Source organism: Mya arenaria, chromosome 8 (genome assembly GCF_026914265.1).
Source record: "Mya arenaria isolate MELC-2E11 chromosome 8, ASM2691426v1".
NCBI classification, from domain to species: domain Eukaryota; kingdom Metazoa; phylum Mollusca; class Bivalvia; order Myida; family Myidae; genus Mya; species Mya arenaria.
In genome coordinates, this window is record NC_069129.1 from 40,337,901 (window position 1) to 40,364,749 (window position 26,849).

At 34.8% G+C, this 26,849-nt stretch overlaps 2 protein-coding genes and 1 long non-coding RNA gene across 7 annotated transcripts; 2 read left to right on the top strand and 1 right to left on the bottom strand.

The window, feature by feature from the left end:
• Positions 1-1,128: 1,128 nt before the first annotated feature.
• On the bottom strand, positions 1,129-16,670 carry LOC128244890 (dehydrogenase/reductase SDR family member 4-like). Of its 5 annotated transcripts, none has more exons than XM_052963006.1 (8): positions 16,587-16,670; positions 8,222-8,399; positions 7,448-7,525; positions 7,145-7,239; positions 6,857-6,908; positions 6,173-6,307; positions 3,848-3,900; positions 1,129-1,742 (listed from the first exon to the last, which is right to left on the bottom strand). In XM_052963006.1, the coding sequence occupies exons 2-8, from the start codon at positions 8,348-8,350 to the stop codon at positions 1,628-1,630; spliced, it is 657 nt and encodes a 218-aa protein (XP_052818966.1). In that variant the 5' UTR covers positions 8,351-8,399; positions 16,587-16,670; the 3' UTR covers positions 1,129-1,627. The 5 variants fall into 5 exon arrangements, with proteins under 5 accessions (XP_052818966.1, XP_052818964.1, XP_052818965.1 ...); XM_052963004.1 differs by lacking the exon at positions 16,587-16,670 and adding an exon at positions 11,421-11,576; XM_052963005.1 differs by lacking the exon at positions 16,587-16,670 and adding an exon at positions 11,311-11,330.
• Positions 12,287-15,993, top strand: LOC128244892 (uncharacterized). The gene is made up of 3 exons (XR_008263006.1): positions 12,287-12,703; positions 13,631-13,747; positions 14,035-15,993. It is a non-coding gene; the product is annotated as an uncharacterized LOC128244892 (long non-coding RNA).
• A 3,391-nt stretch (positions 16,671-20,061) lies between the features above and the next one.
• LOC128244181 (E3 ubiquitin-protein ligase TRIM71-like) lies at positions 20,062-26,472 on the top strand. Its single transcript, XM_052962200.1, has 3 exons — positions 20,062-20,098; positions 21,055-21,948; positions 25,499-26,472. Exons 1-3 carry the CDS (start codon positions 20,062-20,064, stop codon positions 26,260-26,262), a joined length of 1,695 nt encoding a protein of 564 aa, XP_052818160.1. The 3' UTR covers positions 26,263-26,472.
• Positions 26,473-26,849: the final 377 nt, after the last annotated feature.

A 26,849-nucleotide genomic window follows, 5' to 3' on the forward strand; every position in this document is an offset into this window, starting at 1 on the left:
TCATTCGTGAATAGGACAATTTATCTTAATAGTATGATTACCCCAAAACGTCTCGTGGTTTCTGTATATTTGCATAAAAATTATGCTTTAAGTGCGAAATAACAATGTATCACAACGAATCAGTAACAATAATCGTAAAATAAAACTACAGTTGAACACCATTAATACGAAATCGTAGGGACCCAACAAATTACTTCGGAATAGCGGTGTTTCGGATTAACAATTTTCCGCCAATGACAGCGTTCGCGAATTATAGATGACTTTAAATACTAAGTCGTGAAGATGTCGGTTACACGTTACCAATACGATTCACTCGGTTTGAGTAATCTTTCGTATACAAACGTATTTGTTGATTTAGTGTCTAATAGTTGGCAAAAAATTCGTTATTATACTTCTTTATTAAAACAACATAAAACATTTAAAACAAAATGCCAGCACATGTATGCATTCGGATTGTTCGGTAGCGAGTCGAGTGAGCAATGCTGCGATCGAATCAGATGAGATAGACATTTTCGAATGATATTCAGATTGTGTTAACCATCAATTATATACACACAACATCACCTAAATGAATCGCTCATTTTCTGACATCGATGTTTGTAACATACGCGTGCTCAATGTCATACTTTACTTCGGAATAGCGATTAGTTCGGAATAGCGATTAGTTCGGAATAAAGACCAAAAATTTAGTTAAACAAAGAAGGAGTAAAATCGGGACCGAACAATAATATCGAAATAGCGATAATTTCGGATAAACGGTGTTCGGAATAGCGGTTTTCAACTTTATACACTTTATCTTCTAAAACAATGATTTACTTAACAGAATTAATTATAAAACGTAAATGCCACTACCAGTATATTAAAATGCTACATTACATTACATGTCTGTAAACACACACTCATAGAAGAAATGGTTTGTATCGTTTGATAGTTCCATAAATCTGGAATTCGCAAAAGCGCTGTCTGTGTTGATTATTTTAAATTTAAGATTTCGATTATTTAAGTTAAAATTAAAGCAAAAATTATGTTATAGGAATTTAACAACTCTATAAGCTGCGGGTATATGGAACTTGAACAGTGGTCCCTCAGAAATGAGATCAGAAATGAAATAAAAAGGACGTCATAATGTTATTGTTAGGAGGAAGTGTTATTCTTTTTCAAAGGCACATGTTACAATAAGTACAAATTATATCTGTTCTTGGGGTGCTCAATACATCATTCGAGGAACCGCAAAATGAACGTAACGTTTTATACTGGAATAACCTATAATATGAACTATTATAAATATATAAAAATGAACGCTTAATATAATCCGTTCATAAGAACAAGATTGAAATCATAATAACATTCAAAATCTAAAATAAGTGCAGAATATATTTATTTAGGCATTCAAACCTTATTTGTTAGTGATTCATTTATTTCATAGCCCCGATGAAATCACCAGCTATAAACTCTTTATAGTACTGTTTGTATACAAATTCTACATGTGTACATCACATATAAACACTTGAATGGTTTTCGTTTTGGTAATCGAATTTTTAAGGTAGTGCAGGCGTTAAACGTCCAAGTTAGAATCTATATGAGTCATATTATGTCACGCCCCAACACTACAACACTATGCGACCTATCATAGCCGGTTAGGCATGCCGCCGGTGATGGTGACAGTTTCGCCAGTGACGTACGAGGCGTCGTCGGAGAGCAGGAAGGAGACAACACCCGCACATTCTTCTGACCGCGCGAACCTGGAGACAAGGGATGTTAAAACTAGTCATGTTATGGTTAAGAAGAATTGTGTTATTGTTAAAACTGGTCATGTTACGGTTAAGACTGGCTATGCTATACAAGTAGCTAAAACTGGTCATGATACGGTTAAGACTGGCTATGTTATACAAGTAGTTAAAACTGGTCATGATACGGTTAAGACTGGCTATGCTATACAAGTAGCTAAAACTGGTCATGATACGGTTAAGACTGGCTATGTTATACAAGTAGTTAAAACTGGTCATGATACGGTTAAGACTGGCTATGCTATACAAGTAGCTAAAACTGGTCATGTTACGGGTAAGACTGGCTATGCTATACAAGTAGCTAAAACTGGTCATGTTACGGGTAAGACTGGCTATGTTATACAAGTAGTTAAAACTGGTCATGATACGGTTAAGACTGGCTATGTTATACAAGTAGTTAAAACTGGTCATGTTACGGGTAAGACTGGCTATGCTATACAAGTAGTTAAAACTGGTCATGATACGGTTAAGACTGGCTATGTTATACAAGTAGTTAAAACTGGTCATGTTACGGGTAAGACTGGCTATGTTATACAAGTAGTTAAAACTGGTCATGATACGGTTAAGACTGGCTATGTTATACAAGTAGTTAAAACTGGTCATGATACGGTTAAGACTGGCTATGTTATACAAGTAGTTAAAACTGGTCATGATACGGTTAAGACTGGCTATGTTATACAAGTAGTTAAAACTGGTCATGATACGGTTAAGACTGGCTATGTTATACAAGTAGTTAAAACTGGTCATGATACGGTTAAGACTGGCTATGTTATACAAGTAGTTAAAACTGGTCATGATACGGTTAAGACTGGCTATGTTATACAAGTAGTTAAAACTGGTCATGATACGGTTAAGACTGGCTATGTTATACAAGTAGTTAAAACTGGTCATGATACGGTTAAGACTGGCTATGTTATACAAGTAGTTAAAACTGGTCATGATACGGTTAAGACTGGCTATGTTATACAAGTAGTTAAAACTGGTCATGTTACGGGTGAGACTGGCTATGTTATACAAGTAGTTAAAACTGGTCATGTTACGGTTGAGACTGGCTATGTTATACAAGTAGTTAAAACTGGTCATGTTACGGTTGAGACTGGCTATGTTATACAAATAGTTAAAACTGGTCATGTTACGGTTAAGACTTGTTGTTATACAAGTAGTTAAAACTGGTTATGTTATGGTTAAGACTTGTTGTTATACAAGTAGTTAAAACTGGTTATGTTATGGTTAAGACTTGTTGTTATACAAGTAGTTAAAACTGGTTATGTTATGGTTTAGACTTGTAGTTATACAAGTAGTTAAAACTGGTTATGTTATGGTTAAGACTTGTTGTTATACAAGTAGTTAAAACTGGTTATGTTATGGTTAAGACTTGTTGTTATACAAGTAGTTAAAACTGGTTATGTTATGGTTAAGACTTGTTGTTATACAAGTAGTTAAAACTGGTTATGTTATGGTTTAGACTTGTAGTTATACAAGTAGTTAAAACTGGTTATGTTATGGTTAAGACTTGTTGTTATACAAGTAGTTAAAACTGGTTATGTTATGGTTAAGACTTGTTGTTATACAAGTAGTTAAAACTGGTTATGTTATGTTTAGAACCGGTCATGCTATAGTTTGAACAGGTCATGTTATGATTTAACTGATGATGTCATAGTTAAAACTGGTTATTCTATGGTTACTTCTGGTCATGTAATATTCAAAACTAGCCATGTCAAACTGGCTATGTTCTGGTTGGATCTTCCATGTAATAGTTAAAACTGGTCACGTTATGTTTTAAATGGATCATATTAAACTATTGAAATGATATCGTCATAGCTTCGCTGAAATGTTTATAGTTCACAATATAAATCATATTTCCATGTCTGTTTCCTGAAAGCGATTTATTTACTTAAACGAAATACATCAGTATATTTCCTAAGCTCTTTCCATATCGATATAAAGAAATATCTCACATTTGAGAAAAAGACGGAAATAATTCTGTACAGTTCTTATATTTATATATAACTATTTAAAAGTTTAACAAAAAGTCATTAATGCAATGCAATATATCATACCTTTTTAGCGGTACCTGGTCTCTGACTGATGCCGAAAATTCGTTCTTCCACAACTGAAACGTAAGACAAGTTTCCAATGACCATACCAATTAGGCAGCCAACTGTATAAATTTTTGGAAAGAATGATCCTACCAACTCGGCAGCCAATTGTAGACGACTTTGGTATGAATGACCAATCTAACTAGCCAGCAAATTGTACATGTATAAGACTTTGATATGAATGATCATATTAACTCGCCAGCAAATTGTATAAGAATTGGAAAGAATGATCATACCAATTCGGCAGCCAAATGTATACATCTTTGGCATGAATAAGCATACAAACTCGGCAGTCAATTGTATAAATCTTTGGCATGGATGAGCATGATCATACAAACTCGGCGGCCATTTGTATACATCTTTGGCATGAATGATCATACCAACTCGGCAGCCAAATGTATAAATCTTTGGCATGAATGAGCATACAAACTCGGCAGTCAATTGTATAAATCTTTGGCATGAATGAGTATACAAACTCGGCGGCCATTTGTATAAATCTTTGGCATGAATGAGTATACAAACTCGGCGGCCATTTGTATAAATCTTTGGCATGAATGAGTATACCAACTCGGCGGCCATTTGTATAAATCTTTGGCATGAATGACCATACCAACTCGGCGGCCATTTGTATAAATCTTTGGCATGAATGAGCATACAAACTCGGCGGCCATTTGTATAAATCTTTGGCATGAATGAGCATACAAACTCGGCGGCCATTTGTATAAATCTTTGGCATGAATGAGCATACAAACTCGGCGGCCATTTGTATAAATCTTTGGCATGAATGACCATACAAACTCGGCGGCCATTTGTATAAATCTTTGGCATGAATGAGCATACAAAGTCGGCGGCCATTTGTATAAATCTTTGGCATGAATGAGCATACAAACTCGGCGGCCATTTGTATAAATCTTTGGCATGAATGAGCATACGAACTCGGCGGCCATTTGTATAAATCTTTGGCATGAATGAGCATACGAACTCGGCGGCCATTTGTATAAATCTTTGGCATGAATGAACATACAAACTCGGCAGACAATTGGCAAGTTGTCAACACGTATTTTTGTGGTAAGTTTGCACATCCAAATGATCTGATTGGTTTATAGAAAGTATTGACCTTTGGTTAACCCAAGATCTAATAAGTTTTATACAATTGACCGCCGGACTTTTTGATCCCAAATGATACGCTAGCCACTCGGCCTACACCACCCATTAGGGGTGTACGTTAATGTTATGAAGACACCGGGCAATCCATGGGCGTCGGCTCCAGGGAGCATAAGTCTAATAAGGATTTGACACAAAATATCAATATAAGCAATGGCGGATCAGGATTTGACGTTAAAGGGGCATAACTTAGGGGCGTAACCTTTTTACTTGCACCCCTCCCACAGAACCAAAGTTTATTCGTTTTGAAACTGTTCGCAGGTGGTTTTGAGATATACTCCGATGAAAAGTGTAACAATTTCTAGTCCAAAATGTTATATTTTGGTCTTATTTTTATTATATTTTTCTTTCTTAGATTGAAATAAAAAATAAAGGGGGGGGGGGGGGGTCCGCTAGTGATAAGTGTGAAAAACTCATATATAATTAAGGTATTGTGAGCATTGGTAAAGAAATGCTTTAGTTCGCAATGACGACCAAGTAACAACTTCTTGGTGTGAAGGGATTTTAATATTTAATAGACTAGACACGAACATAGGAGGCCATTCATATGTTACTGGCTTCGATTTTATATTATATATATATTTCATTAGTAGCAGCAGGCGAGGAACTTAAGTTTAACGACATGTCTGTTAAGTCGTAAAACTGCATTTTTTAACGATTATGAGCGTTTACTGGCTGGAAATGAAGTTTGAAAATCTGCGGTGATTTATGTGATAAATTCCAGGGTGATTACAAAACTTCGAGCGGGAATTGAAACCTTCTTCGCCCCATAGGCTACACATTCTGTTAACACTTCACAAGTACTTGACGAAGTGCAAGCGTAATTGAGTACTGGGGTGCAAGCGGAATTGAGTACTGGGGTGCAAGCGATATTGAGTACTGGGGTGCAAGCGGAAATGAGTACTGGGGTGCAAGCGGAATTGAGTACTGGGGTGCAAGCGGAATTGAGTACCGGGGTGCAAGCGATATTGAGTACTGGGGTGCAAGCGGAATTGAGTACCAGCGGTATGCGACGATGTGATCGAACCCCGAACTGTTTCATCAAGAATACGATACGCTAATCACTCGGCCTTAGACGCCGAGTGCACTAAATACGGCTTTAAATTGGAGTTACATACTGACCATCTCGCTAAATCGCGTGATAACGACCCCGGGAGCGATACAATTGACCCGGATGTTGGATGCAGAGAGCTGCGGGACCAGGGCCTTCGTCATGCCGAGCAGGGCGGTCTTGCTGATGGAGTAGGGACCCATCATCTGTTATTGTACAAACGCTATGATTATGTACTGAACGATTGTTTTCAACTGATTTTAGGAAGAGTGAGTTCCATAATGTTATTCATATCTCATGACAACGAATCTCATATGGCAAGTTCCTAAAAAACATACCTTGTTCGAAATTATATAATATTTACCATCGTGACCCTTAATCATTTTACAAACAGGACACGTTCATTTTTTAAGGGTCAGACATAGTTAAAATAATTTTGCGTAAAATGTGATCAAACCGTTTGTTTCGTGCTCAAACATTATCAAAAGTGCGAACTAGTGCTCGCTAATGATTAAAAAACAAGAAATGCTCTATTTTCCTGAGTTAACGCTTTTCAAAAATGAATTAATTTAGGCTTGGATTCATTCAACTCTATTCTAATGTGTATCTGCCATTTGCTGTTTGGTTTGGTGCGAGGGAAATTTTATTTATATTTTTTAAATATCCATGAATGAGTCCCTTTAACTGTTGGTAGATTCGCATAGTACATAATAAATCATATCTATATAGCAAACTGAAAATTGGAATGGACTCACCTCTGAGGGGCTATAGCCAGCCTGCGAGGACACTATGACTACTGAACCGCCCCTGGAAGGATCAGTCAACAATGGTATCTAAACCACGCATATAAATGAAATAATATACTACTAAGAAACCTAGTGTAAATTGCAGGGTATATTTTTCAAATAATATGTTTAATTCATTACCTGGACGATTCAATGTTAACATAAAACAATGTGAAGTTTGTTATATATTTTTGACATTTAGGATCTTTCATATGGTGTTCATCTTTCATTTATAAGGAAACAAATTGTTTAAATAACCCTCGTTTTTCCATGTACGGGACCGCCTCCTTGATGAGAAAGAAGGTGGCCTTTACATTTACGTCAAATATCTTTTCCCAGGCATCCTCTGTCGCCTGGAAATAGGGAAATAGTCATCATTCATTCGTTTGATCATCATCATCGTCGTCGTCGTCGTCATCGTCATCATCATCATCATCATCATCATCATCATCATAGTTATGAGCGCTGTGTCATGTATATGGTGCAGAACAATATCATCTGTATAAAAAGTCAATATTATGAACTTCATGGAAATCGTTTTTGTATTCATAAAATACTTACATTTAGAATCGGGCCAAATATGGGATTGACGGCTGCATTTGAAACAAGCAGATCCAGTCCTCCGAATTCTGCCACTGTCTGAAATGAATGATGAAATAAAGTGCTTACGGAGGAGATACTCATACAGTCATACCACTATTAAAGATCGTGTCATTTTAATCTTCACACACTCATGCACATTCCAAGTTATGTCAAAGCAAAATCTCCCTAAATAAAATGATGGAACGCTTTGAAATGTACGCAATATCACTGACCTATAAACCAGGTCCTATATTATAGGTCCGTGGCGATATGTGGGGCGTAACAATGAATGTAATCCCTTGCACTAGCCTACAAACCAACAGCACGTTCAGAAGTATGTCTATTAAAGGGACTCGTCCACGTTCTATAGGGTCCGACATCGACATGAATCATTTCGTGCAAAATGTTAATAACATTGATAAAACATAATCAAAAGTTCAAATAAGAAGAGCTCTATTTTTTATTATTCATTTTAAAAATGTGACATGAAATGCTCCATTTTGCCAAAAAGGGCTAATACAGCTATTGAAAATGGAATAATTGTAGTGTTGAATTTACAAAATTTTGCTCAATTCGTACCTGCCAAATTTTCATTATTATTTGCTCATGAAAGTTTGCCAAATAACTCAGTTTCCATAAACAATGAAAACATATTCCATGCCAAATAAAATATGTGAGTGTGTACCTTTAAATATATTTTTTTTTAATTCTTGCGTGATGTATACTCTTCGTTAGATCTAACCGTCTGCGTACCTTTTCAATGAGTCTTGTTCTGTGATCCGGTTTGGCCACATGGCAGACGATGCCAGCAACCTTTAGACCCTTCTTCCGGAGGTCGCCGACCGCTTTGTCCACATTCGCCTGTTTCCGGCTGCTCACCATAACAGCCGCTCCTTCCGTTGCCAGCCGCTCCGCTATGGACAGACCTATTCTGATGATTTAAACAGGTAATATAAGTATAATCCACAGCGAAATTATGGATAATGTACATATATAAGCAGGTGTTACGTTGAATATATTAAATGACCCCCACCCCGCCACTAAGCTTCACCCCTACCCCATTATATGCCGAACGTGTTTTTTCTACTTCTTTTTATTTCTTTCGACTAGAAATGACAGTTATTTAAGAAATATATCATTGGATTTCTTTTTGAGCATTTGACATTAATGCTTTTCATGATTTTTGAAACATGTATTGAATAACAGCCCCGAAACACGCTTAGTAATCAGTTTAATTGTTTAATTTGACCTGCATATATATATATATATATATATATATATATATATATATATATATATATATATATGTTCTGTGCTGGATATCCAATCTACAAAGGTTAAATGACGTGTATTGAATATTTCGGTGAGTACATGCATCCCTGCGAACCCCACCCAGCTTTGAATACTGTGTAAAAATTGAAATGATATGATAAAAAAATACCCGTCTGACGAAGCTGTTACAATGGCAACTTTCCCAGTAAATTTTCCCATTTTTCACAATTTCTTCCGGATGTTTTAGAATAAAGTATCCTGTATATTTATTTAGCAGATAATGTACCGTACTAGATTTTAACTCAGTAAGTTCATTTTCTAGATCGTTTACGAATGAAAGGTTAATTGAAACGAACTGGGTTTTTTGTTTGTTTTGAATTAAAGGTATATGAAATTGATCTATTCTTTAAGAACCAAATGTCTTAAATCGCAAAAAATAGGAACTCAAAGTTTTTTTTGATGGGGAGTTATATCTGCCGGGATCTTCGACTACCGGGACCCGGGACCAACATATCGACTTTGATTTATTTTTGTATTTGTTATATTTGAGTTGATACAAAGTATTTAAAATAATAAATGCATTGAAATAAATATATAATTTAAATATAAATTATTTCACTGCAAATATCATGAGGCACTTTTAAAAAATATAATTGTTTATAGGTATTGACTTGTAATAATCATTGTTTTAATTTATCAAAACGGATGAATAAACATCGAAAACATTGGTTCTTATGAAAGATACCGTGTTTAATTTGTGTAAACGTGCAGAAACACGATATTTCTTCCTTGTGAGACGATGGTTGATCACTGTTAATCTTTTAGGACCTATGTGCACCAGTCATTTAATATTTGTGCGTTTTCAGCCGTCTTGTTATCCGAGTAATTAATATGTTCCATATTAAAATGCGTAATTTAGCACGTAGTTGAAGGTTTATCACTCAAAATCTATGTTTGTTATACATGTGTATGTGTTGATTTTAAATGCGAATGTCACTTTAAGAACTAAATAAATCATCTGCGTTTACCAAATTTAAACATGGTTTATCATGAAAAATGTAAAACAAATGATTATATGCACATGTACATTACCAGATTAATAACGAAAAAATATTACTTGGAAATGGTTAAAGGTTGTTAGTATGTCCTAACATAAATAAATGGTTTGACGCGACATAGTCGTATAACCAATAAGTTTGTGTTAGTACATACTAAGAATCTTTAAAAGGAAAACAAACTGTCTATATAACATTATGTGTAAACTACCCATTAACACTTAATATCTACCACTTTTTTCTGATTTAAATCAATTACGACTGACTCCTGATTTACTGAAATAAATGAATTGGCTGATGCCTTCTTATTGGACAAAATATTACGTTGAACACTAACCAAGTTAGAGAGGATCACGGTGTTCTATCTGGTGTCAGAAGAACATCAATCTCCTACTGTTACTAGATATATTCACCACTGTTACTAGATATATTCACCACTGTCAATAGATGTATTTACCACTACTACTAGATGTGTTCACAACTGTCGCTATATGTATTCACCAAAGCCACTAGATGTATTCACCACTGTTACTAGATATATTCACCACTGTTTTTCGATGAATTCTTCACTGTCACTATATGTGTTCAACACTGTCATTAGATGTATTCACCACTGTCACTAGATGTGTTCACCACTGTCACTAGATATGTTCACCACTATAACTAGATGTATTCATTACTCTAACTAGATTTATTCACCACTACCACTAGATGTATTCACAACTGTCACTAGATGTATTCACCACTGTCGCTAGATGTATTCACCACTGACAATAGATGTTTTAACCACAGTCACTAGATTTATTCACCACCAATGCCACTAGATGTGTTCACCACTGTCACTAGATGTACTCACCACTGTAACTAGATGTATGCACCACTGTCACTAGATGTATTCACCACTGTCGCTAGATGTATTCACCACCGACACTAGATGTATTCACCACTGTCCCTATATGTATTCACCACCGACACTAGATGTATTCATCACTGTCACTAGATGTATTCACCACCGTCACTAGATGAATTCACCACTGTTTCTCGATGAATTCTTCACTGTCACTATATGTGTTCAACACTGTCACTAGATGTATTCACCACTGTCACTAGATGTGTTCACCACTGTCACAAATGTGTTCACCACTATAACTAGATGTATTCATTACTCTAACTAGATGTGTTCACCGCTATAACTAGATGTATTCATTACTCTAACTAGATGTATTCACCACTGCCACTAGATGTATTCACCACTGCCACTAGATGTGTTCACCACTGTCTCTAGATGTATTCACCACTGTTACTGGATGTATTCACCACTGCCACTAGATGTATTCACCACTGTCACTAGATGTGTTCACCACTGTCTCTAGATGTATTCACCACTGCCACTAGATGTGTTCACCACTGTCTCTAGATGTATTCACCACTGTTACTGGATGTACTCACCACTGTTACTGGATGTATTCACCACTGTTACTGGATGTATTCACTACTGTTACTGGATGTACTCACCACTGTTACTGGATGTATTCACCACTGTTACTGGATGTATTCACCACTGTTACTGGATGTATTCACCACTGTCACTGGATGTATTAACCACCGACATAAGATGTTTTCACCACTGTCACCACTGCCTTGCAAGATTGCCAGTGAGCATTACTTTTGATGCAGATGTCTTGTTAAATACTTTTATTCTGCAGTTATAATGAGAGTAATCTCCCATATCTTAAGGTATTTGATACAGTGACATCCCCTGTCACGACTAGAGCTACACCTGTTTGAAAAATCAAATAACTTCCTTGTAAGTAAGTTTTGAAGATCAACTGAAATCGAGGTAAACATTACTTTTATTACATGTATATTTATAGATTTACGGTTATGCGAAACTTGTTTTTATAATATAAACAGTTTGAAACATCTAAATGTGAAACGAGAACTTTGAACGTTACTTTCGGTTTTAAAAGATTAAAATATCAAATGACTATTATTTTTCAAGAAATGGATGTTTAATTGATGTAGCCGTGTTGTTACTGTATATATAGAGGAAGTTATTGGCGCCGCTCTGAAGAGAGCGCGCCTATTATGGAATGGGAATTTATTTTAGTTAGTGGTAGGAGCGGTTTTTAAGTTGATTGACAGTTGGGTTTTACTGTTATTTTATTATGATTTAAAAATGCAAATGGATGGCGATTGCATGGGTGTTAAAATGCTATTTGTGGTTGAATAGATTGTCTTCAATTTATCTTCAAAACATTATATTTGAAGAACGACAAATAAGTTTAATAACTGTTCCCGTTTCGTTTACGTTTTCCGATTGGTTAACTGTAATATCATGTGCCGGAAATGTAAATATTCGGAGGAGTTCCGAATGAAATGTAAAATGTGTGGACCGGTAATTATGTGAATGGAAATAATTATGTTTTATGTTGTTTTGTTATGTTTACTGCATTAATAAACAATGAGTTAAGCTGTTTTCTTTAATTTAATCGATATTGGATTAAATCATCACCTAACTTTATTTTTTAATGTGTTGAAGGTGACATTAGTAAAATTGTATTACGATTGCCCCATAGTTGTTTTATTTTTAGAACACTACACATATCCGGATGTTGCTATTTTTAGAACCAGAAGGTATTTCCCCGCTATTCATAGGTCAATAATGGAATTTCTACATCGTCGATTAATAGTTGGAAACTCGGTTTTGTCATGAATATACGTTTAAAATAAGTAAACACTAAAAGTGCACACTGACTGTTGATTACGATACATCTAACAATTTGAGTCATTACAGTAAAACATGGATTATAAGTGAATTATACGCTTAAGAGAAGATTTTCTGTCGAAAAAACTAATGTCAACAATCAGCATGGAACTGGGATATTCGTATCAAAGGGCTATTCATGTAAGTATCCTTGGGTAGTTGTGTAAGTTTATGTGTTCAAAAATGTTTGTTTTTTTAATTTCTTTGGAATTCTTAAATCATTTTTATTTGCTAAACGTTAAGACAGCGTTTTAATATTTCTACATGTACTATAAATATACATGTTACATACTTTACATCTACTTATAATGCACCAGTCAATTGTAACCAAAGCCCCACCAGGTCCGAGGAATAGCTGGGACTTTGACTTTCTGTCCAGCCAACCCCAGGTAAAATCCTCGTGGGACGAACTGATGGTCAAATCCTCGCCATATGCCCCGTACCCCAGGGAGCCTAGGTAAGGCATATTCCCTGCTATATCTGGCTCAAAGACAAAACCACCGTTTTCACCCGGCACTGCGAGGCCACCTGAAAGTTAAAAACACAGCCCATTTCCCCGGCATATCCCCAGACCTGGAGGGCCGTGGTTACAATTGACTGGTGCATTATGTACATGTTAAATATTTTTAAATGTACTTATGTACATCATTTATGTATATGATATGAGTATGTAATCTTTTATTTGATTGTTTTATCTTAGAAAAATATTAGACTTAAAAATACCCATTATTTGTTTACAAAGAAAAATATTAGACCTAAAAATACCCATTATTTGTTTACAAACTGCATATTTTCAAAATAAACCTGTATTAAAAGATGTACATGGTTTCGGGCTGGAAGCCACAACAGCTTGGACACAAGCGACATTCATTTGCTTGGTGTAGGTCTCGTTGAACGCCATACTGTTGTGAATCATTATCAACCATATGCACAACATCTACACATTTGTGCCTACCAACCCTTACTCTTGGATCTTTTTAGTGCAGAATGTATAATTAATACATGTGCATTTGTATTTTACGGTTGTAGTTTCTGTTGGTTGATAATCAGAAGTCTAATTTCTTTCAGGCAGGAAAAGGACTGAATATTACTATTATATGAAGAATTCCAGCCTGCATTAAATACTTTGTTGGATCATTGAGACAGATTTGAAATCCATGTCTATCCACATCTGATAGAGATGATGTGAGTATTTTATATAAAACATATTTGAGTTGGTGTTTGTTGTTTTATAAACTCACTGTTTTCAATAATCCAGTGGTTGTGGTGGTGGTGATGGTGGTGGTGATGATCAATTTTATTGATAAATTTAGTAATTTTCTTTATATTATATACATGTATGTATCAGCTTATTGTTGTTGTTTTTAAATAATGTTGAGAAATATTAAACTGTTTATATTTTATTTTGTATATGTATGGCAGTATTATTATCTATACAAATTAGTTAGAAAGTACTTTTTTTTCTTTTACAGCACTAAACATTCTAGATGGGTAAAGACCTGTTAAATCAGCATTGACTCAGCGTTGAGTAATTTTCATCTGTGCAGACACTACAAGTACAAACGCATGGGAACAAACCAAACTTCAAATGTTGAAGAGTGAAGAATTATTGTGAAAAGTTCTTAATGTTAGAATACCATTGACTAAATAAAACAAATAGACATTGATTACCAACAGAGACTGTTTACATGTTATAATATTCAAAAGACATTTATAGTTGAGAACTTTCACTCTGACATTTCTGGAGGGGCATTACCGCCTACTTAGTGTTCTTGTTTCTTTACATATTTTAATTTAAAAGTACATTCATTGTTTTTAAATCTGAATTCTGAGTTAGTATCATAAGTAAAATTCATTTATTTGAATGATTACATTTTATGAATAAGTCCAATTGAGCTTTTTACAAGAAAAAGATTGATTTTTAAGCATTTTATTAGTTATAAAAATGTATAGTTACATGACATTATGTATATTTTCTTCAAAACTGATCGGTAAACTATCATAAATTGTCTTTTGAATTGTTCATTAGACATCATAGAAAATATTTAAAAGATTTCAGCAGGTTGTCTTATTATTAACTATTTTTTTATGAATGTATAAAACTGCTTTATATTTTCAAACATCGAAATACTGCTCTGTTCCGAAGACTCACAAGATCAATCAAAATGATTTTTTTGCATGTGTATCAATAATATGTTCGGTTGAACGTAATTTTTCTGTTAACTGAAGTTTATTTTACCAGAAACTGTTGTGTTTATTTCATAATCTCTGATAATGTGAAAAAAAAATCAAATAAAGACAAAATATTTTTAATTAACAGTAAAAAATCTTCAACATTTGGATAAAAGTCCCATAACGTACCATGATAATGACTATGTTGTCCGTAAAAGCTTTATAAATGTGTGTATTACTCATACCTTAATTCAGTTCAAATAATTATGGTCTTTAAGGATTTGTGTTTTCATAATATAGATTTCCTGTTATATTGAGCTTTGTCAATTTGTGTTTATGTTTTGTTTTATGTACAATTACTACTTCTATTTCCTAACTTTTGTCTCATTTGTCAAATTGAATTGTTACATATTTAAGTGAAAAAACACACACACTATTTTTAAAGATGCACTCTTACTCCCCAATAAGACTTATGATAATTAATATTATTGTTTTCATTTTTCAAAATGGGTTGATAGATGTCAACAACAATGTTTCTAATGAAGGATCTTGAGTTCAATTTGCTAATAAGAATGAACTTAAAACATGGTATTTCTGCCTTGTGATACTATAGTAGACCACAGTAAATCTTTTAGCAATCACCAATTGATCATTTAATATTTGTCATGCATTCTGCTATTATAAACAGGGTGACAAGCTTGTTATCAGTAAACGATATTTCAGTAAATGCATTATTTAGTAAGTAGTTATTGTTTTTTTTTCATGTGTGTTATATATACAATTATATGTATTAATTTCAAATAAGAGTTTCACTTTAACAATGCTCATTTAAAGATAATGAAAAGACACACAAAAACTAGACACATGTGAAGATATTCATAAAGGGGTGTTCTTCATGTTATTATACATTTTGGACTTAATTTAGTATTGCTTTTCTGGTATATATTCATTTAATGCACAAAGAAATTATTTTAAGTGTTCAGTATCACTTTCACACATTGTTTACTATTATTTTTTTTTTGCATATTTGGCCTATTTATGCTTATATGTGCATTGTTGTATTTCAAAACCTTTGTGAAAAATAGAAACAGTATTATTTCCTTCATACATAGTCTGATACATATTCAGTTTGAATGCGTTATTTTTATCATATTTGAAAAAAAAGCCATTGTCCAATAAGACACATGCTGTTTTTGTGTTAATATCAACTAAAACATCCATTTTCTACTCTTCTTTACTATGTAAATGAAGAAGTTAACATTAGTATTATTAAACAGCTAAAAACAAGGCATGTTATGTTATAAATGCATTTCATGTTTCATAATATTGCAAGAGTTATTCCCTTTGTATCTTTTCCTGTCCGGAGCATAACTAGAAAACTACTTTTTTTGGAATTTCATTAAACATCATTCAATGGTATTTAGCACAACGAGAGGAAGTGCAGTGCACAATGACTATAGCTGTTTTAAGCTAATTACATAATTATTGCCCTTTGCCGCTTTCTCTTGACCAGATCATTACTTTAAAACTACTTATGGTATTGAAATAAAACTTGGTATATGGGTATGTGGCAATGACAAAAAGTACAGTGCACAAGCACCCTAATTCTGTCTTGTTCATTAATGTACCCCACCCCTAATGAAATGTTCAACTTGAAAATCTTCCATTTCAATGCTTTTGCCTATGTTGTCATGCAAAAAACTACAAACATTTTGAGAATTTCATAGATGCGGTTCAATGCACCATAATATGCTTGTTGGCCTTGACATTTCTTGTTTTTCAACATATAACAAGTGCATAAACTATTAAACGGCGCCCTTTGATGCTTTGCATCAATGGTCTTTCTTGTTACCAGTATTGAAATGGCTTTTATAGCACGCGATAGTGTAATCCTGCAGATCGAGCAATCGTAACGACTCGGCCATCTCCGGCAAGCTTCGATAGACCTCAGCTTTTTTTCAGTTTTTCATGCCATTAAAACAACAGTACTTTTCTGTAAAAAAACATTGATTGCATTGTGCAGAACTCTAGGTTGTGGTAGAGTAGGCATGAGCTTGCCCCCCAGTCAGCTTTATCAGTTGATAGCCATGCATACCTTTGATTCAGCATTATTGGTTTCGGGCTGCAAACTGAACATTTTTTTTGTGTAATCAGTTATGTTTGGTTGGGATAGGGTGGTGACTAGCCACTCAGTTAGTTCAAGGGGTAATATACCGTAGAAGTGCGTGGGAGTGTGGCCAAATCTTTGTGTTAGCTTGGTAGAACTTGACTTGTCTTTAAATAGTATTTGATCACGGTAGAATATGCTTCACCTACAGCTCACTTTTCCTCTTAGGCTGTGAATAAATCCTCTCATTAAAAGTTTCCATACACAATATATTTGTCTAAATCAATAATTATTAGTCTTTATATATATCTTTGAGTAAATTGTCATTTTTTATGATGGTAACTGATAAGATACTCGGGTACTCAACTGAACCTTTTTTGGGAAATAAAAACCTAAAATATTTTTTTAGCCATGTTACTAAGCTTTTCAGCAATGTATACCAGACCTTTTTTAATAATACTAAACAACCTTTTTAAATAATTAGCCTTTAGATCACTGTCACATAATGACTCTTTTTAATGTCCGACTCCATAAAATGCAAAAAAAATATACTTTCAGTTTTGACCAACATGTCCCTTACTTTTATTTTAAATATTAGAAAAGCAATAACGGAGCGATCAGTGTGCGATCCAATGTAATATTGATTATAATTTAGGTTTTGCTCCCAATTTTAAATTTCATTTCTGTGCAAAGCCCTTTTAAGTACATTGCCTATTTTGGGTGACTTAACAATCTTTCTTGTTTTTTTACCCCTTATTCATGGCATTAAGTTGCCAATACAAAATTAAATCTTCGTTATAAAAATACTGAATGTCCAAGTCTTAACCATAAACTCACAATAAGACAACTAAAGCATAACTATTCTTCAGAGTTATAGATCATTTCTATGCATTTTATTTGTCTTAATAAATTACCGGTCTCTTTGGCAATAACCTTGTGCCCCTTGAGTACTTGGCTCGACCGTATGGTTTTTATTACATTGTTTGAATGTTTTTTATTTGCGCACAATGATGATGATGATGATGATGACACTATACTTTGCCAAAACCTCAACACATTTTCTTCATACAAAAACAAGCAAATTCAGAATAACTTTTATTACATCATTTTAGAAATTACACCAATACAATCAATGGAATAAAATTGAACCTGTAAAATCACAAGTTATGTTATGTGTTCATTAAATTCAACTTGATAAAGAAAATAAATATTAGTTGAAGTAAGCAATGCTCATCACTTCTAATAAACATTCCAACAGATTGAAAAACAAATCAACACAAATGGGAAAAAATATTTTGCAAGTCAGCTAGTATCTTATTTTATGCCTACTCATTTTAGCTAGATTGCACGCAGAATCACTCTCAAATTTGTTGCCTTAGTAGAAATAAGTACAGACACCCTTTTTCTGAGACAATGAGAAAGTATCTTGGAGGGGCTTGAACCCACAACCTTGGATTTGAGGCAGACACCTAGGCTTATCCTCTAGACTACTTTCACCTTTTCACATTTTAAAGAGCCCAATTTACAATATGGCATTTCCAATGAAGTGCCCTATTAAATGACTTTCTGAAGTCTTTAAAACTGAACTGAACAAAATAGTTCTCCTTTATTTTGTCTGCCAATGCCATCTCTTTCTGTTTTCGTAAGTATCTTCCCACCTTCATAAGAGAACTGCTTTAAGCGTATATAAATCCTTTTCCACACAGTTGAATATATATATGCACTTTTCGTTGTTAAAAACGTTCCACAGTGATAAAATATGTGTCCATATTTAAAGTAAACTTCACTCATATACTGAATACTCTGAGAAATATATTTAAAAAAGTTGACTGCAAGAGGGTTACCACTGAGTAGCACTACCAAGCATAATTAAGGTGTCTGGCTCTATCTAGTTTGTAAAGTAAATGTCCAGCTTCGGATTGTATTGCTTCAGGCATGGAAGGTTTAAAGTCACTTTTTGTATTTGATAATCACGGGCCAACAGTTGACTATTATCTGCAACGTCACATGAGTATGTATGGCATCAAATATTTGAGATGACAAGGTGTTCCACTGAACACGTTATTTCCATCTTGCACTTATTTCCCCTTCCAGCTTGGCTTTGCAGTTGTGTTACATGTTTTCCATGTGTTGCAGGTCAATCCTCAGTACAATGGAATTTTTGATAACATTCCAGTGCCTAAAATAGAAAACATAAAATGCAACAGAAATAATAGAAATAATATTTTCAGATCAATCATTTTAAAAGCCTTTCCAATTACATAGAAAAGTATTCACAAAATATTTAAAGCTGCATCCTCACAGATTTACTGTTCTAACACCTTTTTATTGTTGTCTTTTAAGGAGCCAATTGGCAATTATTGTACAAATGTCTTAAAACCAGTGATATTAGACTGCTGACATGATATCAGATCACATTTAAATTCAAGTTTGAAAATTTGGTTAACATTCCTTCAATTTAGTCATATAAGGTCACGCATAATAGAACAGATTTCAATTGTTTGGAACACTGCCGAAATATTTTTTCCGCTATTGCTTTAAGCCATATATTTGTGTACATTTAATTTAAATAATCACTCCCCTTACTCCTTTGATATCAATTTAAAGGTTTTTGGATATGACCAAGAAGAACTGTCATTCTGTGAGATAGCAGCTTTAAGCTTTAGACCAAATTTAAGAATTGATGTAAAGCGAAATTGTTATCATGTTGAAATTCCACTACAATGTTGATATTTTAATTCCGTCCTTCTTTGTTGATTTATTGTAAAAACATGCCGGTACATTTTGGCTAAAACCAGTAGGGTACTTGATTGTTGAATTATTGTCCGAATTTTGAAAATAGCACAACCATTACCTCATCTGCCATTTTTCACCAGAACAAGCCAGGAATTCGGAACCGGCCGCACCACTGGTACCATACTGCCCTCTGAAAATAACAATAAGATTAAAATTTAAATGTCTGCAATTCATGAACACAGCAAAAATGTCAGAATTTTTCAATGTTTCTGCGTCACCACCACCGGTTGATATTATATAATTTAACCTTGAAAGAAATGTGTGCTGGTTTATGTGTTCAAACCCATTTTGTTAGACTACTAGCATGATGATCTACTTTATTTAGAGAGCTATATTAGTGAACAGGCATCCAGTTGTGTAATTACATTGAGCTGATTGTTAGCAACACTCACACTACAGAAATGATGGATAAATATATTTAATTATGTCACAGACAGTCAAAGATTATACTTGGAGAAGAGGTATGTTTTAGCACGGACATATAAACCAAACGTTCTTGGTTAAAGAAATGTAATTTTTTTATTATAGAAAATGAAGTTTGTAAATACACTGAGTTAAGAAAGTCTAACCTATTATTAATCTAAGTAAAGTGATATTCAGACTTGTATGTATTTCAAAGAAATCAAATAAAGTATTTGTGTTCTTAATTTTTGCCACTTATCATTGGAGCTCCAGAATTATTATTTACTATCTCATCATCTGTCAATTGGAAGCAGACTTAACCCCACCCACTAAAAATAAATGGTATTCCATTTAGTTTCTCATTAGGGCACTTTTTACACCATTTTTATATTTCAATAAAATATATCAAGTATTAAAAAAACTTACGCACAAATAAGTGGCAATACATCGCCCCTAATTCTGTCTTCGGTCTAACATATCGCTTGGTTGTTTGAACCTCTCCCTGGTCGGCCATGATGGATTCTTTTCTAATAACCCGTTTTATTTCCGAGGCCAATTCCTGTTGGATACTGGCACAGGTGTTCCGATTGCAGATCGAGTTGCCGTGGGCTCCATTCCCACAAGATTCACATTTGTGCAGCTTGATACACTTAGGCATAATAATAATAATGATATTTTGGTAAGGGTTCCTTCCTTTTCAAAAAAAGGAATGGTAGGTAGGCTTTTTTATTAGGCTTTATATAACTGTCATCATTGGATAATGGGGTTAAAGTAATCTTCTGTATAAATCTTTAAAGGTTTTAAACTACATTTTCAAACACACACTTAAAAGTAATATTTTTTTTTAAAACTGACAATAAAAAGGTAAGGTCGGCGCCTGTTTCGTAAGTAGGGTTGGGTAACTCGAACCAAATTATTTTTTAGGGCTATGTTAAAAGAGAACACGTATTTCTGTATCAATACAGCATGAACGCCCAATTATGTATTAAGTCCGTTATTTAATTTGTCTGAATAGATGAAGGTTTCTGGAAAGAGACGTACCCTGACCTTGACAAGGGGTCCGCAGACACAACTGTCTACTGTCAGCCGTGTGAAGAGGAAGGCAAACGCGCTAAGGCTTACGGCTTCTGTCAGACCTGCGAGGAGAACATGTGTGCTCCCTGTATCAAGGCCCATAAGAAATTCAAGATGTCCAGGAACCACATTATGTTGTCGAAAGATAAAATGCCGTCTTCCTATCCACCAACCAAGCAGTCAGACATCGGCAACACGGGGTACTGTAAAAACCATCCAAAGGAGATAATTAAGTTTTACTGCCCGACTCACGGCGACCTTGGCTGTGGTGACTGTGTCGTACTCGACCATCGCAGCTGTCAAGTCCAATACATCGCTGACGTGGCTAAAGATTATGTCATTGGAAATGAATTCAGAGAGCTGGAACCATCGATTAAACGAGCTGAAGATCTTTTATCTGGGTCTATAAGTAATGTCAATGAGCTTTTGGACGAGGTCGAAAACCAGTCTAAGTATGAGATCGCCAGATTGAGGAAGTTCCGGGAAGAACTCAACACCTACCTGGACGACCGCGAGAAGGAGTTGCTAGACAACATCCGGAAAGTGAAGATCGATGATGAAAACGTGCTGAATACCTTAAAGACTGACTGCGAGTCGGCGAAATCGGGTCTTGAGGCCATGAGGACGGATCTATCGTCCGGTGACATCTCGGTGAATCAGCGGTACGTTGCGGCGAGGAGAGCCGAGAAAGACATACAGAATATTCTTGATAAGAATGAGCAGATGACTGGTCTGATAAAGGCCAGAAAGTATCGGTTTCTTAAGAACGAGGACACGGAACGTCTTCTCGGATCGAGCATGGGTCTGGGAACACTGGACGTTGCGGGAGAATTTGGTATATATATATATATATATATATATATATATATATATATATATATATATATATATATATATATATATATATATATATATATATATATATATATGAATGAATCATTTTACCCTTAATTATATGACGTTGTCAAAACATTTCTGAGTTAAAAGCCTAGATATTCTATGCATAGCATGGCCTTAGTGTCGTTTAGTTTTTATGTTCAATATTGTCCCACTTAGGCGACTATAAATTAATTGCTAGATTTTTATCCCAGCTATTTTTTCCGCCGCCCCTTAAATATTATTGACTCAAATAAAATTGTTGAACTTTGGTCTGTATTTGCGTATCAGTCCAGTACTTTCCCATTCTCGTTCACCAGAGGTGTAATGCTATACGTAGATTTATCATAATCGAACCTCTGATGAATGAGAATGGTACTGTCCGGGAACGGCGTTTATTCATACCTACGGTGTCGATGAATAACATTGACATGTAAAAGGAAGAAATGTTTCGATCGTGTTCGTGGTTTCGTCTTTATACATGTATATAGTTCCTTATGCATTAAAAAGAGAATGAACACGTATTTAACGGTTACATAGTTACCTAAGAATGAATATGAAGCATGCCATCCCCGCCCCCATTTAAAAATGGATGAAAATCTAGTAATTAATTTAAATTGGCCTTAGCAATAATCAAAATGTTAAAACACAAACAAGAAGTCTGCTAGTTTTTTTTGCTGGTAAATATGGTAAACAAACAGTATTCAGGGGCGGTTCCAAGATTTGACGGAAGAGGGGATGTAACTTAGTGGCGTAACCTTTTGGCGTGCGCCCTTCCCTCCGAACCGAAAAGGATTTGGTTTGAAGTGTTGGCATGGGTTGTGGGTCCTCTCCCAAGAACATTTTGACAATTTCTTGTCCGAAATGGTGCATTTTGGGCGTATTTTAATACTTTTTTCTCTTACACTGAAATAAAAATTAAACTTGGACGATTTTAGGGGAGGGAGGGAAACAAAGGTGCGTATTAAACAAATCGAACTGGTATAAAAATATAACGTGAGTGACCGTGACCCGTGAGTTGTGACATTTTGGACGAGTAAGTTATTTTGCATGATTCTCTTTCAAGAGTAACTTGCCCTTTCGAACATAGTTGTTATTCAACTTAAGGCATGAGCGGTGTTGACTTAAATACTGTGAATAAGTGTTAAAATAAGATAGTGACAGCTGGTTTCATTCAGCAAATGTTGATTTTTGCTCGAATATTGTTTTTAAGACCACATTTTTTTTTCAATAGCGTTTCTAACGTGATTCATCTATGCATTGTTGCGTGATTGGTTGATTAACATTATCACGTGATTTTATCAATGTTTTGTTAAAAATCAAAACATTCATTACTGTTTTAAACCCCAACGCATATGTACTGTTTTGGCCCGTGACATTTTACTTTTAAACATGGCACCAAATTTAAAGTCCAAACAAAGTCCTGTTTACGATTTTATTTTGTTGTTCTTTCCTTTACAAATACTTGATGCAATTTCACAATACATGAGGTCCAGAATATAGTATAAAATTGATAACGGTAACGGTTGCTGTATTGTGGTAAAATCACCTTTAGTCTCAGACAAATTTCAAGTGCGCATAAAATACATTAAAACAGCTCCTTTCCTTGCCCGGTCAGGAATAATGTTTTAACCAATAGAACAACGGAACCTTCTTAAAAATGGCTGGCATTTCAGCTCAAATCTAGGATTTCAAATAATATTCTATCACAAAATATTACCGGTTGCTAAGATAGAATCAAGGAACCTATACAAAAGTAGGCTTAAGTCAATATGGCTTCACCTGACAGTCGTCCTTTGTTTGGCTAGTGTCAACATCTTGAAAAAACACAGTTGCATATTTCCTATAGTAGATAATTTAAAAAACAACAACAAAAAACCTTAGCTAATATATCAATAATTATTTGTAAATATCGAAACGATGAAAATATGAAACTTGTATCATTAATAATAAACTATTCTAACAAAAGTACGGCCAAACACACGGTATAACACATTGCATAAATGTTCAGAAATGAGAGTGTAATCCCCTTTTTGGTGCATAATTTTCATAATAAGTTAAGAGCGTGATACGCGGTACATATAATTTTGGAATAAGTCGGTAGGCAGAGTAAAAGAGTATAGTATTTGTTACGCTGAATCCGGGAAGAAAAGGAACTAAAGGTGTATTTGATATGCAATGGGTATACTCCTGCAAATATGTTGGTAAATCTGACACCATACCGGTCTGTGTCTGTAAACAAGGGTTTCTATATATCAAAATAACGGAATAAGTCTGTAGTTTACAAAAATGCATGCAGCAGTTGCGAACACAGTGGTGCAACATTGCTATTCAAGACGGCGTCCAAGATGGCCGCCGAAAATGATCAGAAGCTTTAACTATTGCCTACATATTCATAATGACTAAAAAATGGTAGTAGGGGAGTAACACTCTAAAAGATCCACATTCGTAAAGCCAGGACTTATTTCTTTCTAGGTTTTTAAAATCAAACGACTTCCATAGTAAAGTTTACCAAACTGTAGTAAATATACAAAACAATACGAACATTTGACCTGTTAACGCTTTGCATCTTTTACTGTCATTCTTGGGTATAACAATATTTAATAAAAAAAAAAGGTTTCAATGCCGTTCGACCACAGGCCCAGCCACATGTATGCGGACACTACTAAATAAGGGCTTTTATTATATGTTTTCCTGCGATTTATAGTGAAAAAAAATAAATTCACTGTTTTGAAATTTAAGCCTGCTCTCACTTCCAAATCACGCAAGCGCTCACAGGGCGGAGAGAGCATATCAACGACGTCATGTCGCTACGTTAGCATACAGTTTGACGCGCTTTTCTAAAAAAAAAATACAATTAACAGTAATTTTAAATAAGTTTTCGGCACATTTTGAAGAGAAATGTTTCAATGTAAAATCGTATATATTTTACCTCGTGAACACCAAAACTAATCATTTCCTTCGTCGATACGCCACTCGTGGAACAAAGCTTTAAGTACTCTCGCTGAAGTTTAATACGATCTAACACTAGAACAAACATTTATGTTTTACAGTTTATGTTTTACAGCTTTGACAAGGTTATTTTCTTAAAAGATCATATCTTAAAATAACAATGTCTGAGCTTCTACCAATAGACATGGTTTATATTTTCAAGTCTTTTACTACTAATTAAGGGACCATTTTTTGTTCGTCTGACCTAGTTATTGAAATATAAACAAATCTTTTAATAGAACGACCGACCCACACTCAGTCTTCCTTGGTCCGTTTCATGTACACTTCGTAGTTGCAAAAATCTTCAATCTAATAAATGCCACAAATTTCTTTTTTCATTTATCAATTTACGCTTGAGATATTTCCTGGTAAACCGAGTTTTCACAACGGATCTAAGAAAAACCATCTCAGTGCATTTTGTTTATAAATGGACAAACATTATTGAAACATAATGACTTAATGCCATTTGTTGTGTAAGGTACATTGACACGCAAGTAGAAAATAATTCTGTGTTTCAGTTCCAGTTCCTGACCTCTCTACTGTAACATGGAAGAAGGGAGCGGATATCAATGTTAAAGCGACTCCGGACGACAAAATCTCCTATATCTCTGGCGCAGCCCTGCTCTCTCCTGGAATCTTACTTCTGGCTGACATGCGTAACGAGAATGTCAAACTTGTAAACGTCTCCGCCCGCACCGTCACGTCCTGCCTCCGGCTGCCAGGCAAGCCCTGGGACGTGTGTATGCTCCCTGATGACCAGGCCGCAGTCACTCTCCCGTACAAGTCCACCATCCATCTGATGTCTACAAAGGAAGTACAGTTGTCGTATGGAAAGGAAATTAAAGTATCACCCGACTGTCGAGGTATTGCGTCTTACAACAACATATTATACGTTTCGTACACATCAAACCCGCGTATTGAAGTGATGACATTAGATGGTCATATTATAAGTACATTTCAAACAGATGATCGAAGACAACTTTTCAAGGAACCATTTTACCTGACTGTGTCAACTTCAACACCACCGACCCTGTACGTGTCTGACTTCGATGCCCACACCGTTCTCCAGCTGTCCCTAGACGGGAAGGTCTTGGGGGAGTACCGATACGAGCAGCTCACCCGTCCCAGAACCGTGGTGGAGGTAGGGCCCGGCCAGATGACGGAAGTACTTGGAGAGATGGACGGACTGTACAAGTCCTACTCTGTTAGCTTCTGTCCTCACACTCGTGCAATATTTGTCGGGACTTATAGTGACTCCCTGAGGGTCTTTAATGTAAACTGACCGTGTTTCTTCACAGAATCTTTTGCAGAACTTACTATGTAATAAATAAGGTTTAAACAACCGAATAGTTAATGCAATAACATTTATAGTTTAACATTAGCTTACAGATTTTATTAGTTGTTAACATGTTTAATGAAAATGAATGACCATTCTTTTTATGTTAAAATGGAAATAATGAATGCATGTGGTATCTGTTTCAGAAGTATTGTAATTATCCAGGAAACCCATCCGTGTTTAATGACATATATATATATATATATATATATATATATATATATATATATATATATATATATATATATATATATATATATATATAAAACAAAAATGCAAAATACACTTAACATGTATAATCTAAATGACTACACCAAACACTGGCAGCATTTAAACTTGCATGGTACACTCGTTTCCCCTATGTCCCCACTATGACTGCTTCAAAATATTGAACCGCTAAGTTCGTTTGCAAACAATAGTAAGTTCTTCAGAGTATGTGTCCATTCAATATATGTTTCAACTGTTACAAAAGGAGTACGGTCTTTAGAATTGCTCAACAGAAGTACCATAATAAATTCAAGGGCCGTGATTCC

Bases quoted from the DNA above. Each gene is read 5' to 3' on its own strand.
- LOC128244890 (XM_052963002.1), bottom strand. From the start codon at position 8,959: ATGGGAAAATTTACTGGGAAAGTTGCCATTGTAACAGCTTCGTCAGAC. The intron at 7,240-7,447 runs GTAAGTATTTTA...CCCTATTTCCAG, and splicing joins TATTTGGCCCGATTCTAAAT to GCGACAGAGGATGCCTGGGA. The intron at 6,909-7,144 runs GTTATTTAAACA...TGATCCTTCCAG, and splicing joins CCGTACATGGAAAAACGAGG to GGGCGGTTCAGTAGTCATAG.
- LOC128244181 (XM_052962200.1), top strand. From the start codon at position 20,062: ATGTCACAGACAGTCAAAGATTATACTTGGAGAAGAG. The intron at 20,099-21,054 runs GTATGTTTTAGC...TTGTCTGAATAG, and splicing joins AGATTATACTTGGAGAAGAG to ATGAAGGTTTCTGGAAAGAG. The intron at 21,949-25,498 runs GTATATATATAT...TCTGTGTTTCAG, and splicing joins GGACGTTGCGGGAGAATTTG to TTCCAGTTCCTGACCTCTCT.